Here is a 19,724-nt window from a genome sequence, read left to right as displayed (position 1 = left end):
GGGGACTGTGGGTAAGAGTTTAGCTCAAGAGTTTGAAGCTGACACGAGCTTGGAAAATGGCCGGCTCGGTTCTGAGGTCGGAACCGATACCCCATGCATACGGAATGAACAAGGATTAACAATATCAGATCAAAGGTTATGGCAGCAAATAACTAGAGAGGAAAAGGTAACCGTGTGGGTAAAGCTAAGCAGACTTCTGGACTACAAGTTAGAGACTGCCTTCGCTAGCATGGATTAATAACTGACAGGCTAAGAGAAATGAACAAGGTATTGTTAAATGAAAGACCAGCTCTGTTAGTATTTTTAAGAAACTCAAACAGAAGTTGTTAAAAAGGAAAAATTTGTAGGGTATGATAACTATTAAGATTCAGAGGAGATTAGAAAAGATAGAGAAGACAGAAAAGAAATGCAAGAACAGGATGTCTGTACAGCTCCCAAATATGCAACAAAGGAAGTGTTTGCACAGCTATTTTTATACCCAAAAAAAGACTAATGAGAATTTTCCAGCAGATGCTGGATGTATGATAAGAAAGAGAGGTAACTGGGATGACGTTTTTTAGGAATGTAATGTGCTGGCATATCGTACAAATTCCCTACAGAACACTTTGCCAGAAATGTTGAGGAATCAAATTGTTATAACTACGCAACATATTCTTTTCAGCAACATATTCTTTTCAGCTAGAATACAGGATCTCAACTGCCCTTACATAAAAATTACTAAACAATCAAAACTGAAATCTAAACCAACTGTAATTTATTTATTTATTTATAAACAAAACTTTGACAAACTGTTTAAACCAAAAAACAGCAAAGCAAGCAGAAGCTGAAAACATAAAAAATTTAATGTTGTGAGCACTTTTGGAAACGCCAATACGTTTCCTTCTTCAGACAGTCACACAAGTTTAGGACTTGAATATATAACACACTAACTGGCCAATTAAACAATTAATGCTTCTCACACCTCAGTTAATACAAACAAGTTCCCAAACTAGGAACTTGTCAAATGCTTAAGCAACATAAAAATTATTATTTTCCAAAAGTCGATGTTATTAAACAAGATGAATGACACTTGATGGTCAGCTCCACAGTTTTTCTAAATTAGAAAACAGACCATTATGATTAAATCAACATCGTTCTTTTCATAGGGTGTTAAAACACTTTTTTCAAAAAAATATATAATTATACAAATAAAAATAAAACAATAAAAACAAAAATAAATATAAATATGAAACACATATTAAATGTTATTTGATAGTGGCCACCAACAGGAAATAATATAAAAGGGTTCCTTAATAGCAAAGGAACTCATCTCTTCAATGCTGCTAATTTTAAAAAACATTTAATAGATACTGTTTCGTTGAGACCTGGAGGCAAATAGGCTACTGTTCTAATTTGCCATAATAATTCCTCTATCTCGAGTTTAATTTGCCATGGTCCCCCTTAGTGTGTTATATATTTACGTTCTAAACTTGTGTGACTGTCTGTCTTAAGAAGGAAACGTATTGGCGTTTCCGAAAGCGCTCACAACATTAAATTTTTTATGTTTTCAGCTTCCGCTTGCTTAGCTGTTTTTTATTTATTTATTTATTTATTTCAGTTTGATTACTGGGGAAGTCCACTGGGCCAAGAAGTACCCATTTTCAGTGGTGGCCTGGGGAGAAAAGCTCCAAAGGCAGTACAATCAATGCAATAGAATGTCCACAAAGCAAGAATACATAAAAGAACACTGAAAATGTAAATTACAATAGAATGTCCACACAGCAAGAATACATAGTAAGAACACTGCAAATGCTAAGTAACAAAAAAAAAATGATTTTTTTTTTTTTTGTAGTAACATAATTTGCAATATTTCATCCTTACAGTCTAACTACAGTCTACAGCTACAATTACAGTCTGTTAGGTACTAACATAATTTGCAATATTTTCATCCTTACAGTCAAGTGAGAGTCAGCTAAACCATTAGCTGGAATTAAGAGAGCAGAAATGTTCTGGAGTAGAGGGGCTTAGCGTAGAAAAACCTTGAAATTATGTAGGGTGAAAGCAGGAGCATTTCCATTTGGAATATAGGTGTAAGAACAGTTGAAGTACTGAACATTGTAAAGGAGATAAAAAGTACAATTGTGTACCTACCATAAATGTAGATGTTCTGGTGTATTAACTGTTGCAGTCATTACACTTGGGTTATCCTGCTGGCAGGTGACCCGTAGTCGGCCCGAGTTCCAAAGTCTTGGTCCGGCGTCAGTTGCTGTCGCTCCTTCCCTGACATCAGTGCGCCAGGGGTATAAAAGTTGCAACCGATGCCATTTTCTTCAGTTTTTCTTGCCCCAGATGTCAGGTGCCCCCAGATATGAAGGCTGTAAAGATAAAAATATGCCAAACAACCATGCATATATCACAAAAAAAATTTCTTTTTTCTAAAAGCAAATACACCACATAGGTTGTATAGAATAGAGAAGTACAGAATAGTCCCAGCAAAAAAGGGGGATGGTGGGTGGGTAACCAGGACTGCAACAGTGAATACACTCGAACATCTACATTTATGGTAGGTACACAACTGTACTATGTTCATCGTGTTTCACTGTTGCAGGCATTACAATTGGGTAGAATCCCAAAGCTGAGGTAGGGTGGCTGGGTCTAGATTGGATTTGGTGAGGCTAACAAGCCCTGCAGAACTGCAGTGGCAAAGCCTGCTCTGGATTTGGAGTAGAGAGGTAGGTGGTAGTGGTTGGTAAAAGTGTGCACTGAGCTCCAGGTGCCAGCTTCTAATATGTCTTTGGTTGGTACTCCTCTGAGGAAGGCTGCTGAAGTGGCTGCTGCTCTGGTTGAATGAGGCCTAATGGCCTTAGGCACAGATTTGCCATGTTGTGCATAACAGAAGCGGATGCAGTGTCCTATCCATTTGGAGATTGTCTGCTTTGTAATAGGTTTTCCTTGTGATCCTACAGCATATGCTACAAACAGTTGCTCAGTTTTTATGAAAGCTTTTGTTTTGTCCAAGTAAAATCGTAGCTGCCTGTGTATATCCAAAGAGTGCAGAAGTCTTTCCCCTTTATTCTGGGGTTTTGGGTAGAAGGTGGGCAAATGAATAGTTTGGTTTAAGGCCACATTGGAGACCACTTTTGGCATGAATGTTAGGTTTGTCCTTGGAGAAACCCTGTCCTGGTGAAAAATGAGGAAAGGTTCCACAGCCATCAATGCCTGTAACTCTGAAACTCTTCTTGCTGAAGTTATTGCTAGGAGCAGAGCAGTTTTCCATGACAAGAATTTTAGATCAGCTGTGCTGGCTGGTTCAAAAGGAGGCAGTGTTAATTTTTCTAAAACAAAATACTGGTGCTCTCCTAGGGGGGTCTTATATTCTTTGCCCCTCTGAGGTACTGTCGTAGTAGAGGATGTGAAAATATAGGAGGATCCATATTGTAATGAGCTGAAATGGCAGAGGCATGGATTTTAATAGAAGAAAAAGATAGGCCTTTGTCCAACATCTCAGTCAGGTATTGTAAAATATGAAGCATATTAGGGACCAGTGGGTTGAGTCCTTGTGCCTGGTTCCAAGCACAGACTCTTTTCCATTTGTCCACATAAGATTTCCTAGTGCTGGGTCTCCTGGCTTCCAAAATTACATCAATAACAGCTTTAGAGAGAGAGGCAGTCTGAGTGGCTACATTATCTGCCATGCTGCCAGGTTTAAGGTTCTGAGTTGACTGTGCAGAATCTGAGTGTTTTGCTGTGTCAGAAGATGAGGGATTTGAGGTAGAGACCAAGTCTTCAAGATTGGGTACCAGTGCTGGCGTGGCCAGTCTGGTGCAATCAGGATCATCTTTGGCCTCTCTTGTCTGACTTTTAGAAGCACCTTGGTGAGAAGAGGCATCGGAGGGAAGGCATAGACTATCAGGTTTTTCCAGTTGAAAGATAAAGCATCCACTTTCCATGCTTGAGAGTGATAAGTCCTTGTGCAAAATTTCTGTAATTGGCAATTGTGAGGGGAGGCAAAAAGATCTATGTCTGGGCGTCCCCATTCCCTTGTTATCATGTTGAACACTTGTGGACTTAGCTTCCATTCGTGAGGATCCATGAGATTTCTGCTTAGTTCGTCTGCCAGTGTATTTTTGTTCCTGGCAGGAATTGTGCTTGCAGATGAACCTGGAAAGTCAGTGCTGTGTTCCACAAAGTCATGGCTTGTCAGCATAGGGGGTAGGAATGTGTGTCCCCTTGTTTGTTTATGTACCACATAACTGTGGTATTGTCTGTCGTTATTAATAATTGTCCTGGATGTATAAGGTCCTTGAAGGTTGTCAGGGCATTCTGTACAGCTAGCATCTCTTTTTGATTGATGTGAAGATGCATTTGTTCCTTGGGCCACGTGCCCTGAATGCATTTTCCTGCCATATGTGCTCCCCAGGCGTAATCCGATGCATCCATTGTTATTGTCTGCCTGGCTGTAGGTAAGGTGAAAGGCTGTCCCTTGTTGTGGTGACAGGCCTGGGACCACCATCGAAACTCCTGTTGTAGGCAGGGAATCAAGGCTATGATTGTCTCTAGGCTGTGACAATGCTGAGTCCAAACACTTTTTAGATACCATTGTAGTTTCTTCATATGCAGTTTGGCATATGGAATTAGTAGAATGCAAGATGCCATGAAACCCAGGGCCTGCAGAATTTTTCTTGCAGGGAACTGGGTCCTTGTTGCCATCATTTGAAAGTAATGAGTCAGTTGCCTTTGTTTGTCTGGCATGAGATAAGCCATCTGGGTAGTTGTGTTCAAGCTTGCACCCAGGAATATTATCTCTTGAGAGGGCACTAGTTTTGATTTTGTTTCGTTTACTGTGTACCCTAGGCAAATTAGTAATCTCTTTACAAACGCCAGATGCTTTAGAAGAATGTCCTTGCTCTCTGCTTGAATAAGGCAGTCGTCCAAGTAGGGATATATCTGAATTCCTCTTTGTCTGCAAAATGCAATTACTGGTGCCAGGCATTTTGTGAAGACTCTGGGCGCAGTAGATAAGCCAAAGGGCAGTGCAGAGAATTGATAATGCATTGAGCCTGCTATGAATCTGAGGTATCTTCTGCATGATGTCAAGCAGAGTGCCTCTTTTGACCTCTTCAAGAGGAACCTTGACGATTGGATGGGAGAAAGGAAATTCACCCCAGGGATCACGTCAGTCACCCTGCTAGACAGGGGTCCAGGAAAGTAAATAATGTGGGAAGACATAGCCAGGGAATTGTTATGGCTAGGCTTGTATAGGCCCTAGGGCTGATAGCCTAGTACCAACCTATGAACCTATGAACGATTGTCTGATTGGGACATGCAGGTATGCCTCCTTGAGATCCAAAGTAACTAGCCAAGCCTCTTTGCCCAACATGGGCAAGAGTTGTTGTAATGTTAACATTTTGAATTTTGGAACATCCAGGAAAGTATTTAGGACTGACAGGTCCAGTATTGGTCTCCATGCTTTGTCCTTTCTGGGTACTAGGAAAAGTCGTGAGTAAAATCCTTGGCCCTGTTCTTCTTGTGGAACATTTTGAATAGCTCCCATATCCATAAGAGCTGCAATCTGTTTTTGTGCCTCTGCCCATTGGTTTTGTGGCAGGTTTGGCATACCTTTTGGTTTTGGAAGCATGTGGAAGTGGAACCTGTACCCTTGAGAAACTATATTCAACACCCATTGGTCTTGGGTGATCATGTGCCAATTTTTTGAGAAAAATGCTAGCTTTCCCCCTAGGGGTGCTGTTAACTGTTGAGAGCTTGGCATTTGCAGAGGGAAGTCATTGTGACTGTTTTCTATAAGGTTGTGATTTGTCTCCTCCTCCTTTGGGGGCAGAAGCACCCCATTGTTTAGGTCTGTAGGAGCCTTGGGGCTGAGATCTGCCTCTTGGGCGTTTGTATCTGCCTCTTTGTGGCCTGTCTGACACTGGAAAGGACCAATATTTTGAAGGCCAGTTCCTGCTAAATCTAGGTGGCTGAACCTGTAAGAAATCTTTCACAGTTTGCATTGACTTTGCTTTATCCTCCATTTTCTTTAAAACCTCTTCTGCCTTAACACCAAAGTATCATGCTGCAGTGGAGCATCCAATAATTTCATTTTAACATGGTCTGGTAAACTTTGTTCTTTTAACAAAGCATGTCTTCGAATAACTGAGCCTGGAACTACGGCTCTACAAGAAGCCTCTAATGAATCAAAACCACATTGCAGAGTATGCTTTCCCACTTGTTCAACTGCATGCAATAAATCCTGCATTTCTTTACTGTCAGGACCGTCTACATTTGTAACCATTTTCTGCTTTAACAATGACATGAGATACTGCTGATATTTAAGCATGTGAAACTGACAGTTTAGAGCTCTTACAGCTAAAGTAGCAGAAGTGTAAACATTTTTCCCCCACCTGTCCACAGCTCTGGAATCCCTATCTGAGGGGACAGGATTTTTGGCAGTGGAAGCTTTAACCCCTTTTGGACCCTGAGAAATAGTTTCTGGGTACGCAGCGGGGTTTTTTGTAAAGAAATTTATGAGAGCCAGGGACCCTGTAGTACCTGTCTGGCTTTACTGGTGCAGGGGGTAAAGAATCGGGAGACAGACTGGATTCAGAGAAAACATCATCAACAATATCAAGCACAGGGGGGATAGCCAAGGGCCTGTGCTGAGGCAATAGAAGGAAATCTCTGAGCCTTTTCTTGGATTCTGAGTAACCCTGGCTCTCCCAATGGAAATGCTCCCTCATGGTGTGCAGGGTTTCCCCAAAAGAGTAATCCTCAGGCGGTGAGGCAGAAGGAATCGACTCTTCTGCATCAGAGTCCTCATAGGGAGGGAGAGAATAGCCCTGGTCAGAGGAAGAATCAGAAGAAATGGAAACCTGATCAGAGGAATCATAATCAGTGTCTTGCCTAGGCCTTTTGTCAGGAGGGGGATGGGAGCCCCTGATTAAAGTAATAAGGTCTTCAGCCATTTTAAGCATCTGTTTCTTAGGCATGGATGACTGTTCTGGAGAATGTTGCACTTGTTTCTTTGTCTTTAGAGGTGTTTTTGACTATGCCTTTGCTGCTGTAGTAGCTTTAATTGCAAGCTGTGAAAATACAGTTCTGAAAACACCCTCAGAAGCCGGTGCCTGCTCAGCGGCTCTGGACCCATCTGAGGGTATATTTTCCGTAGGCCCAATACCTTGAGTTTCCACAGGCCTAGGTGTCTCCACATGGCAGTCGGTTGTGCCTGTGGCTCTGAGGTAGCGGGTATCAGGGGCTGAGAAAGCACCTCACTGAGAACCGGTGACTGGCCTAGAAGAGGCTTCGTTGTCGGTTTTGGACCTCGGATGCCTGTCTTTTTCTTTGTCTTTGCGTTTTTTATAAATTCTGGTCGTCGGTTGTTCCGACGGCATTATGTAATTAAATCTTCATCCAAAATAATGCAAAGCAAAATCAAACTGACGTTTAATAGTGCGTTTGTTAAATCTAGCACAAAACCGACAACTAGTGACGTGATCAGGGCCTAGAGTGGAAGTCCTTATGAGGTATTTGCTTCCCACAAGAAATACAATTATTAACTTTTACTGACATCGGTCTGGAGCAAGAAAAAGTTTCCCCAACGGGGTACTTAGCTTTATTGAAGACTTCGGTTCTGAAACTCAATTTTGAAAATCTCAGGAGTCGGCCGACCGGCACTTGCGAACTGCTTAGGCTTCGGGCACCGCGTGGCAAGAAAGACTGAAGAAAATGGCATCGGTTGCAACTTTTATACCCCTGGTGCACTGACGTCAGGGAAGGAGCGACAGCAACCGACACCGGACTAAGACTTTGGAACTCGGGCCGACTACGGGTTGCCTGCCAGCTGGATAACCCAAGTGTAATGACTGCAACAGTGAAACACGATGAACATAAACTGTATATGGAATCTTTAGAAAAGGAACAAATTACATACAAATAAATGGAATTTGTGGGAACAATACATGCAGAATAGTGTTCAAGAGGAGTAAAATTCAAGGGAAGGCAGGAATTTAGCAATCTGCATAAAGTTGGAGTGAATGAAAACTGTTAAAATGTATACTGTATGAAAGTAAGGGAGATGTTTGTTTTCTTTTCTATAACAATAGATGTACCCATGTCACTTTAAAAAATGTCATATTTAAGAAAGATATTTAAAAAAATAAGTTATGTACTTACCATAACGTTCCATCTGAGTTGTTGCTTTTCATTTGTCTTCAACCTGAGGGACTCTGATCCGGCACAGATCCGACTTGGCCGTATACTCCAGCATCAGATCCAAAGTCCAAGCTCCTCCCCTACCCACAGTGCCTTTCTCTCTCTCCTCCCGAGATCAAGTTTGTTGCAGAACAGCACCCACCTAAAAGGCCAACATGCCTATAAAATCTGTCACAACCATATAAAGGCCCACATGCTGAAACCTAGCTAGGACAAGAGGGTCTGTTTCTTCAGACCAGTCCACTATACAGCCCAAAAAACAAGGTAGGGGGATGGCTGAAGACAAATGAAAATCAACAACTCAGATGGAATGTTATGGTAAGTACATAACTTATTTATCTGAAGATGTTGTTTTCATTTTGTCTTCAACCTGAGGGACAGAGTCCCTAGCTACCAACAAAAACCTGGGAGGTCCACATGGAAGGATATTACGGAGCACGGCTGAGCCAAAAGATGCCCTGGACTTGGAAAGAAGATCCAATTTATAATGAGAAATGAAAGTATGTGACGAAGCCCAGGTCGCAGCTGTACAGATATCATCAAAAGAAACCCTGGACCAAAAAGCTGCAGAAGTAGAGAATGATCTGGTAGAATGCACCCCGACATGTCCAGATGGAGACAAACCTTTGGCTCAATAGGCCAAAGAAATATACTCTGAAATCTAACAAGCAATGGTAACCTTAGAGACAGGCTTTCTCAAAAAGTGTTTAGAAAAAGAGACAAAAAGCTGATCTGATTTATGCAAGTTTTTGTTTCTATGCAGGTAGAAACACAGCTGCCTGTGTATGTCTAGTATGTGGAATTTGTACTCCCCTTTATTTTGGAAATTTGGAAAGACTGGCAAATTAATGATCTGGTTAATAGTGGATTCTGAAGCCACCTTCAGCAAGAAAGATGGATTGGTCCACAGGGACACACTGTCTTTATGGAAAACGCAGTAAGGAGGCTTAATAGATAATGCCTGAAGCTCAGGAAGTAATTGCCGCCAAAAGGCAGTCCTCCATGACAAAAACTGCAAATCAACTGAGGCAGCTGGTTCGAACAAGGGGGAAACAAAAGCCTGCAGAACAAAGATAAGATCCAAAAAGAGCATGGGGTTCTTAACTGGAGGCCTAAGAAGAAAGGCACCTTTCAAAAAGGCCTTACAAAGTTTAGATGATGCCAAGAAGACTGAATTTTCCCCAGATGGAAATTGGAAATCACCAACTGGACCTTAACAGTAGGGTAACTAGCTCCATGATTTAAAAAATCTGCCAAAAAAATCCAAAATGGCAGAGACTAAAGCTGCAAAAGGATCTAGGTCATGCTGAGAAGCCCAGATCGAAAAACCCTTACATTTGCTAGAGTAGATCTTCCTGGTAGAAGTTTCATGAGCTGCAATCAGGATCTTCCTAACAGGAGAAGAAATATTGAGTCCTGGCTATCATGAAAATTGGAGCAGCCAAGCCATGAGCTTTAGGCTGACTAGATTCAGGTGAGAAACCCCTGATGGGTGCATAATCAGATCTGGGACTGGATCCAGAGTCCATGGAGGACACACTATATGACACCACAGAATGGGGAACCAAACTTGATGAGGCCAGGAAGGGGGAATGAGGATAACTGAACTCCCCAGCCACCGAGCTTTCTGAATGAATGTGGGAATAACAGGAAGCGGAGGATATGCATATAGTAGACTGGAGGGCCAAGCATGGACTAGAGCATCTCTGGGGGACTCTCCTGGAAGGGTGATCAGAGAGAAATACTCGCTGCACTTTGCGTTGGAAGGAGAGGTGAAGAGATCACAGCAAGGCCGACCCCACTTTAGAAAGATCTTGTCCGCTACTGACGGATTCAGAGACCACTCATAAGGCATCAGAATAGACCGATTGAGCCTGTTTGCCAGGATGCTGGACTTCCCCAGAATGTGCATTGCCACCAGAAAAAGGACAGTGGAGATCACCCACTCCTACAATCTCATGGCCTTGTGGCGAAAGGGACAGCACCTGGCTCTCCCCTGTTGGGTGATGTACCAGACCACTGACATATTGTCTGGTCTGTATGGCAAAAGTCCCAGGAGGAAGAGAGGCATGGATCCTCATCTCAAGGACACTGATATGCAGACTGGTCTCCAGAGCAGACCACGTGCCTTGGACCGTCCTTCCCATGCAATGCCCCCCCCCCCCAAGCAGGGAGGCGTCAGTGGTCATGAGAGAGGAGAGAACAAATGGCCGACCCAGAAGAAGGTCCCGTGATTGGAGCCATCAAAGAAGGGAGTCCCTGCAAACATGAGACAGTTGAACAGGATGGGACAAGGGAAGGTCTAGCAAGGACAATTGCACCACTAGGGTCTACTGCAGGACCCTCATATGAAGAAGCACAGCTGGAACCAGGGTGATCATGGCCGCCATGGACCTCAACGCCTGAAGAACCAAGCCTGCCAGGGGTAACTGGGCTGGAAGAATGTCCTTTACATAATGACAGAGTGATGACAGTCTGTCGGGAGGCAGAAACACCTTGCCTTGTAAGCCTAGTCAAGCACCTATGAAATCCAACACCTGAACTGGTGTCAGTTGAAATTTGTTGAGATTTATAGCAATACCCAGGGACAGAGCTATATGAAGAAGATAATCCCTGGTCTGAATTAGCCAATGCCTGAAGGGAGTGGAGAGGAGCCAATCATCCAGGTAGGGAAAGACCTGAAATCCCCGCAGCTGCAGGTGAGCTGCCACTACTGCCATTACTTTGGTAAACACCTGGGGGGCAGTGGTGAGTCCAAAGGGCAGTACTCTGAACTGAAAATGACTGACTCCCAGCCGGAAGAGGAGAAACCTCCAGGAGCGTCTGACCATCTTGATATGGTAGTACGTGTCCTTGAGCTCCACAGTACACATCCAGTCATTCATCTGCAGGAGGGGCAGAATGGACTGAATGGTGACCATCCAAAACTTTGTCTTGGCAGTGGACAGGTTTCAGGGTCGAAAGATTCAGAAAGGGTCTTAAGTCCCCTTTTTTCTTTGGCACCATAAAAACATGGAATAAATGCCTGATCCAGGCAATTTCTACAGCTGCCTCCTACCACTGTCCGGGTGGAATGTCTGGGAGGTGTCTGGGTGGAAAGGGGGGATGAAGAAAGGGGATAGAGTAACCTCTGGATATGATCTGCAGAACCCAATGATAGTTTGTAATGGACTCCCAGGGTGTTGGGCACAGAGATAGGCGCCCCACCCTATCTGCCTCCAGAGATCAGCAGTTGGGCAATCCCTCAGGATTGCTTAAAGGGTCTGTCCAGGAAAGAATCCCAAGACCACTGGTTCTTCAGACCCCCCTCTGCCACAAGGGCTGCACCTGTCATATCCCCTTCTGCCTCTAGGGGAGGACATATTCTGAGCGTCTTGGGGAGAGCCCTGAGACTTCTGAAACCACAGCTTCTTGACCCCATGTTGATTTCTTGAAAAGGATCTTTGTGGAGTGGAGAAGCAGATCCAGACGGCAGACAAGGTCTTCCTGTCCTTCTCGCTCTGGGTTAATGTGTCACAAACCATTTTTCCAGACAAGGTGGAACTGTTGTAAGAAGCATTAGTGAAAGGCGCCTTGAAGGGCTTAAAAAGACACAAAGCCAGAGCCAAGCACATCTCCTGATGACTACGACAGTCCCCGCAACCCTTGAGGCACCCTTGGTAGCATGTTAGAGAAGCCTCATGGACATATCTGAAATAGACATGAGGGTGGCCATACGTGAGAAGACCTTCTCCTCTGCCGATATGGACGCTGGGGCAGACTCAGCAACCTACTTGATCAGGCCCCTCTGCAGTCTGATTACATGTGCCAAGTAATTCAGCGCATGTAACGCAAAGGTGGCTGAAGCATAGGCCCGCTTCCCAAAAAGGTCCATCACCCAAGACTCCCTGTCTGGAGGGTGGATTGAGGAGCTCTCCTGAGCCAGCTCCTTCTTAGTGGCCGCTGCAACCACCATGGCATCAGGTTGGGGTTTGGCAAAATGGTTAAGGTTTCTACCTCTTAGACACAAGGTACAGGGTTTGAATCTCACCTTTTGCCCCTTTTGGGATGTACCTTACCAGACACCTGCAGCAATTGGAAAGACCCCAAAAGTACCTCACCAAGAGGATCAAAAGGCTCAAACAGATGCCATATGCTGCCCGGTTAAAGAAACTCCAGTTCTACTCAGTGGCATACCGCCTGCTCAGAGGCGATCTGTGCCTGACGTATAAAGCCATGCCCACCCCGGAATTAATGGACATGCTGCACCTCAGAAAATCCAAATCCCATCGAGCTACGCGCTCGACAGACTTGAACCTCAGCACTGAAATAAATAGGACATGCTGGAGGGACAGATTCATAACCCAGAGGCTCCCTTCACTCTGGAATAAAATCCCAGTCCAGGTTAGGCAGAGTCCCTCATTGACTCTCTTCAAGAGGAATCTTGATGAGTGGATGGGCGATCGTAGGTTTACCCCGGGTATCACTTCTGTGTCACTGTTAGACAGAGGCACAGTATACTAACTTCGAAAAAGGGCATAGCAAAATTCATTTAAAATGGGTGGTGAAGGTCAAACACACTCTGGCTAGGCTTATAAATGCCCTAGGGCAGATAGCCTAGTATGAACCTATGAACTGGGGACCCCTTGGACCAATGAGGCTTGTCAGATGGGGAGTTAAGAACCTTGTCCAGGTGCCTGGGGAAGGGCTCAACCATGTCCAGTTTCTTCCATACCCTAGTACAGATAAGATCCACTAAAGGATCCACAGGGGGACAACCGGGAGGTAGAAGGTCTTGTGTCAAACACCTCCAGGAATACCAACTCGTCAAGATGGAACTTGTGTAGGCCACCCGCTGCCTTGATGAAGGATCTCCATGATGTCTCCAAAGGAGACATCCTATGGGTGTGATGGGGGGGGGACCCTCCGACCCTCCCCCAAGTTGGTATTATCAGTGACAGAATCCGGCAGACAGTCCAAGTGCCTCTTTTTGCATGCATACTTCCAAGGGGGCTCCTTGGACAAGGGGACTCTGGGCATGACTCAAAAGCTTTAGGGAGTTCCAGGATTGGAACCTTCTGGGGCAAACTGGCAGCAGTCTGTCCCTGACAGGGCAGAATGGAAAAATCCGGCCTACAAAGAGAGGGAGCCAGGGTGTAACCTGAGGGCGAGAGTGTCAAGCTCTCGAAGGAGCTGAAAGGACCCTCTCAACCACCTGGAACACCAATGGTGAGCAGACCCCCGAAGCCAGAATGGCTGAGGCTGGATCCGCTGCCCTCAGCGCCAAGGGTGGAGCCGAAGCCCCGAGGGGAAGGGATAACCCTGAAAACCTTGAAGTCAATGCCATCCCTTCGGATCCAACACAGAGGCTAGTGCTCTGAGAGTCGGTCCACTCTGAAAACATTGGAGCCAAACCACTCAAGGCAACGGTCAGGGTTGAGGTACCAGGGACCATCAGCGCTAACCACTCAACACCCAGGAACCATGGACCCAAGTACTCAAACTGAAGGCCAGATCGGAGAAGGAGAGATTGGGAGGAAGGTGGACTGCATGCTCCCGGCCCCAGCAGGGGATGGAGCAGGCAAGACTCCAGGTGAATATGAGCCTGAAGGAATTTCAGCATCATCCTGTCAACTTTGGCTTTGGACAGACTCCAAGGGGACTGAACTGAAGAGGCCACTGACCCTGGACTAAAATGGCACCGAGAAGAGGTGGCAGTTGGGGACTGAGCCGAGAGGTCTCCAGCTCTGGGGAGAAGCATGGGGCTCGGCCACGGAAGAGCACTCTGGAGACCTCTTTCTAGGCCGATCCCACTCTTTAGGATGGGTCTTCTCTCTGTCCCCAGACTTCTTAGCAGGAGGTTGAGGAGGCTGAGTCTCAGAAGTCGGGGAGGAGGAAGAGACGACCTCTGCACGAGGTGGAAGCAGGCCCTTTAAAATAAGCTTGTTCCTCCTGTCGATCAAAGTGCAGGGGTTGAAGCCTGCACAGCTCGAACAGGAGGAATCTAAATGGGAAACTCTCAGACAACGCACACAGTGTGGGCATCAGAGGGTGGTAGCTTAACCTCACACTCTGCACACTTCCTAAAGCCTGGTTTAGGGGTGTCAGCCATGGCAAAGGAAGGTCCAAAACACTCACACACACACACACACACACACACACACACACACACACACACACACACACACACACACACTAGGATAGAAAAGAAAGAGGGTTATTTATTTATTTATTTTTTTTTTTAACAGAGACCGATGCTGATGTGAAAAGGGAAGGTAAAGGTTTAGAAGGATAGATAACTAGAAGGAAGAGAAAAGCAGAAGAATAAGGACCCCAAAAAGCAAGACTTGTGTACTATGGAGCAGTGGAAACCTGTGCTGTTCAAAAGGAGTGGCAAATGACATCTGAGGGGAGGAAGGAAAGCAGGGCATTATGGGTAGGGGAGGAGCTTGGACTTTGGATCCAATGCTGGAGTATACGGCCGAGTCAGATCTGTGCCAGATCAGAGTCCCTCAGGTTGAAGACCAAATGAAAACAACTTCAGATCAAAAGATATACCCCTAGTTACCTTCTTAGTGGCACTTGCCAACTTAATTGTCAGTCTGACCATTTGGCCAGTATGCAGTTCATTCTGCCACACAAGGCTCTACACGTTTAGTTCTTTTAGCTTGTATACAATGCCAGCAAGAGGTCCAGTTTCAAAAGATTTTGCCAGATCCAGATATGCTGTGCGGACTGAGGGGTCACTGCACACTGCCTCTGTAACCTTCTTAGAGAAGTTCACCAAGCTGACTACACAGATCTGCCACTGACTAAGCAAAACTTCTTAAGAGTCCAGTTTAATGACATTTTTAACATTCTAGTTTAAGAGGTCAGACATATGTTGCATGGCCTTGCAAATCAGGCTAGATCGGTTGATGGGCTTGTAATTCCTGGAGTCTGATAAGATCCTCTTTGTGCAGAGGCACCACTATAGCCATATTCCAAACCTCAGGGGCATACCTTATGGCTAAGATTAAGTTAAACAAGTGTAGAAGGAGTTCAGTGATGCAATTTACACATACATATTTAATAAAAATTTGGAAACAATGTTCATTATCTCTCGAACCAATAAGATGGATGCAAAATATAAGTTGCTACTTGTTCATTTTAATTTTATTTATGCAGTAATCCTCAAGCCATTTTGATGATACTTATAAATATATTACTAAGATTCCCAACTAATGCTATAAATCAGTTTAAAGGATCATTTGGGGATATCAGAAAGAGGACCACTTGGGGACTTAAACAAAAATAAAGGATATAAAAATCTGGAATGCTGCACTAACACTTGTAAATGTGGCACAGAACAGAGAAGTAGTGCACCAAAGCTGTGCCCCATACTGCCTCACAAAATCTTTTTTGCAGAGAAGACAAGGACTCTAGTAATGTGTCCTTATGATGACAGCTAGGGCATACATGCCCTAGTCAGGGACTACAAAATTTTGTACCACACTGAGGATAGTATTACAATGGGTGAAAGACTTATAGCAATTACATACCCATCAGCCTAAAAAGTATAAACACTGATCTCAAACAGGAAAATAGGGATCTTATAATCCCTAGACCCTAATAATTTGGCTTTGTAAAAGGTGGATCATTGCCTATTATACACTGACTTCTTCTTTGAAAGAATTACAGAAGCAGTAGATAAGGGTAACTCCATGCACAGAGCATTAGGTAAGGCTTATGACACTATAACCCACTCTGGTATCACCAACAAAATGGTCAAAACACAATATAAATCCCTATGTAATTCTTTGGATTAACAACTGGCTCACTGATAGACACTAATACATTACAGTCAATGGCACACTATCCTCCAAGAGACTAGTCACCAGTGTTGTACACCCAGTGGCTCTGTTTTGGGACCACTACTATTTGGTATCTACTTCTCCGAAGTTAAACCTTACATTAAAGGTCTTTAGCTGACCAAGCATGGAACCATCAACTCCTCTGAAGACACTCAGATCCTAAAGGGAGGACCACATCAAACACACTTATGGTGTCAGGATCACAATCTAAAGCTATGTGCCAAAAATATGGCTGTTATAATTTTTACACCTACCACACAAACTACACCACACTTAAAAAGAGAAAAATATTGTCACTACAGACCTAACTATGTTTGTAGGCAACAATCTATCTCTGACCACCATGTATCCATTAACATGTGGAAAACCTTCTACTCTTGGTCAAAAGAGGTAATCATTTCCTTCCATTTGTCCCTCCCTCATCAGTCCCATACTAGAATACAGCATTCTCTTTAGTAAGAAACTGAAGTACCTGTCCAAACACCTAAATGAAACGAGTCTCCCCCACTGTTCCTCACAAAAAAATCTTAATTATGAGCTCCTTATGTTACCCAGATCATTAACAAGCCATATCAGACTTCTCTGTGTCCTACAGACTCCTATGGGTTGAACTATATTAGGCTTACAATGACATAAATGGCAAGTTAGCTCTCATGTAGTAGTATAAGAAAAAACAAGCAAGTCTCATATGATGCACTGTTTGCTTAAGATCTACATGACAAAGTTACACTACTTTAAAGTATTTGAAAAAGAAACTACATATTTAGGGAGTCAATTATATGCTAAAATTATGACCAATTATTTAACGAGAACTGCCTGAGTGGCATAGCAAAATGTTTCAGATAACTACAGTGAAAGGTGCCCCAAGTAGATCAACAGATAGATGCTGTAAGGATCAAAATGTGCGACTTGTCACACGTATGGAATGAAATTACAAAAATAAGGAGTGTAGGCAGGAATATGCATGTGCTGGTGACTTTTTAGTTTTTAAAGGGACATCACTGTGATTAGCTCAAAGGCACTAAGTACCAAGTCTCAAAATAAGTGAAACAAAAGGATACACAACTGGACCATCACTAAAGTTAAATGCATCTACAGTTATACTCGGATTGTAAAAATACTAGTTGTATAATCATAGCCATATGTAGGGCTGCACAAAGGGACAGCTGCCTCAGATGCAAGGTGTTAGGGGTGTAACTGGTGGTTGCTGACAGGATGTGAGCAAAATATCAGCATTAATTTATGAAGCCATAGGTTATATTGCTGCTTCTTGAATGAATGATGGTTCAGCATTCCTGCTTGCATTTGGTGCTATGCCATGTTATAGTTACAGCTCATAGAAGAGTTTGATTTGGAAACTGTTTAGGGCACCAGATGATCTTACTCCAACTAAAAATTTTAGAATTTATATATGCTATGTCTTTATCTATAAGTTTACGATACATATTCCACAGAACAAAGGGCAGCTGTTTTGGAGGCAACTTAACTGTAATGTGATGTACAAATCTGAAATGGCTTGCAAAATCCCAGTGGAAATTATGTGCAGGATGAAATGTTTGTTATAACCCTAAAAGAAACATGGCAAAAATACCAAACACTGACTACTTGTTGCAACAAACTGGTGAACATTATGAACAAATGCAAAGAAATTGCATTTTGCAAACTACAATGAACTGTGTGCACTTAAAATTACATAAAAGGTGAATACCAAGCCTTGATGAAGAACAGACTACGACATGTTATTAAATATAAATTCCAAAAGAAACAGCAGGACTCGGAGACAGCTTCAGGATCCAGTACAAACAATTTTAATATACACAAGCGCTTTCGTGGGCAGCCCACTTCTTCAGGTGTCAATGAACAATATAAAATAACACAACCAACCTCCTAATATATACACATGACTTAAAATGGCCAATCCTTACTCAAACCTCATTATGTACTTAAAGTCATTAAAGCACTATGTGCAATTTTAAAATACACTCCAAGCAACAGATCGATTTAAGTAAATTTGCATTGTGGAATTTTTTAACTTTATGTTGAAAATATATATATATTATACATATATATATATATATATTTCTTGCATCATTAATACTTTATTTTTTATACGTGCTTTTCATATGCGTATTTAGAAGCTTGGAGTGTATTTTAAAATTGCACATAGTGCTTCAATGACTAAGTACTTAATGAGGTTTGAGTAAGCACTGGTCATTTTAATTCATGTGTTTTAATAGGATGTGTATATATAGGATGTGTATATATTAGAGGGTTGGTTGTGTTATTTTATATTGTTTATAGACACCTGAAGAAGTGGGGTTGCCCAAGAAAGCGCTTGTGTATATTAAAATTGTTTGCACTGGACCCTGAAGTTGTCTCCAAGTCCTGCTGGGTTTTTTTTGGGAATTCTGGACTTTCTTGCTATACAGGACAAGTGAGTTTAAGAGTCTTGGTGGCTATTGTTGGTTATGTTATAAAATACAGTATATGCACTGGTACTTCTAGCCAGGATACAACAGAGTTCCTGAACATAAATGCTCCAAAACCACAGCTAGCAGCAGTGTGCAAAATTAATCTAAGACATCTCTCTATCAAAATCAAAAACTGAAATTCACCTCTTGACTTCCAAATGTTTCAGAGAATGATAAATCATCTGCAAAACTCGTATCATCTCCAAAAGAGGTCTCTTTCTCAGAATCTGTTCCAGGGAAAGACTTGGAAGCTTCCAGTGGTGATGGAGTACTGGGCATACTGCCAGGTGTCCGATTACCACTATCCAGTTCACTGGAGACTGTCCCAGACAAATCTAAACTCAGATCAACAGACTTAGAAGACCAGGCCTCAGACTGGAATTCTGTTCTGCAAAAGTCCAGAGAAACATTACCAGATTTAGAGGAATGGGACTTAAAATGTATCTCTGTTCCCTTTGGTGGTCCTGTAACACAAGCTTCTTGATCTTCCAAAGTACCTGAGGAAAGGCTTGCTGTATCAAGGGATCTGCTGTCCAAGCTTTTAGAGTCAAAGTTAAAAGCCAAGTCATCTACAGAACATCTGTCCTCATGGGACTTCCTCCAGCTTCGTTTCAAGGATTCATCCACCACTGCCTGTTCATGCTCCTTTCTGAATTCTGCTCTGACCTCTTGTCCTTTGTTGGAATCCAAGCTCCCATCCCTGACTCTGCAACTTTCCTTCAGGAACAACCGTGACAGTGTCTCCTGCCAGCCAAGCTGCTTGGAAATTTGATGTGCAGAATCCTGGTGAGACTGCAGGAGCTGGTAAATCTACATCAAAAATAGAACAAAAGAAAAAATAAGTTACTTGAACAGTTTCAGAAGCCTGTAGTATATCACGCCAACTGTAGCACTTGATTCACATAAGCTTGCAAGCTTAAAACAAATGGAAAAAATATTAAGCTCATAAAGGTTAACTGAAAACTAAGAAAAGCTTAAAGTTCTAGCAGTAATGATCTTTAGTAAACAGAATAACTTGGACAATATAATTTTACAGACAAATAGCGCCAACAACTCATTTTAGAACATGAATAAATCAATCACTAAGGATATGCATAGAGGTTTCCGAGCAAAAGCAGCAAAAATATTCAAATTAGTGCCTCGTTTTAAAACTGGAAATGTGCGAACATCCCTGGCTCCAGTGATGAAAGATTTATGCTGCATGCATCCAAATTGTGTGAAATGGTTAAAAGAA

General features: G+C 43.0%; 1 protein-coding gene across 1 annotated transcript in view; it reads right to left on the bottom strand.

Annotated features, from left to right (window-relative positions):
* NBEAL1 (neurobeachin like 1) overlaps positions 1-19,724 on the bottom strand; it is a 2,263,075-nt gene that overhangs the window by 1,089,259 nt on the left and 1,154,092 nt on the right. Inside the window, exon 30 of the mRNA XM_044075407.1 lies at positions 18,635-19,300. Within this exon, the coding sequence (XP_043931342.1) occupies positions 18,635-19,300 (666 nt within the window). The remainder of the gene's footprint in view (positions 1-18,634; positions 19,301-19,724) is intronic.

The sequence above is a fragment of the Protopterus annectens genome, chromosome 6.part1 (assembly GCF_019279795.1).
Source record: "Protopterus annectens isolate FY-2018-M chromosome 6.part1, PAN1.0, whole genome shotgun sequence".
Lineage (NCBI taxonomy): Eukaryota > Metazoa > Chordata > Ceratodontiformes > Protopteridae > Protopterus > Protopterus annectens.
This window is presented reverse-complemented; position numbering and strand designations above follow the sequence as displayed.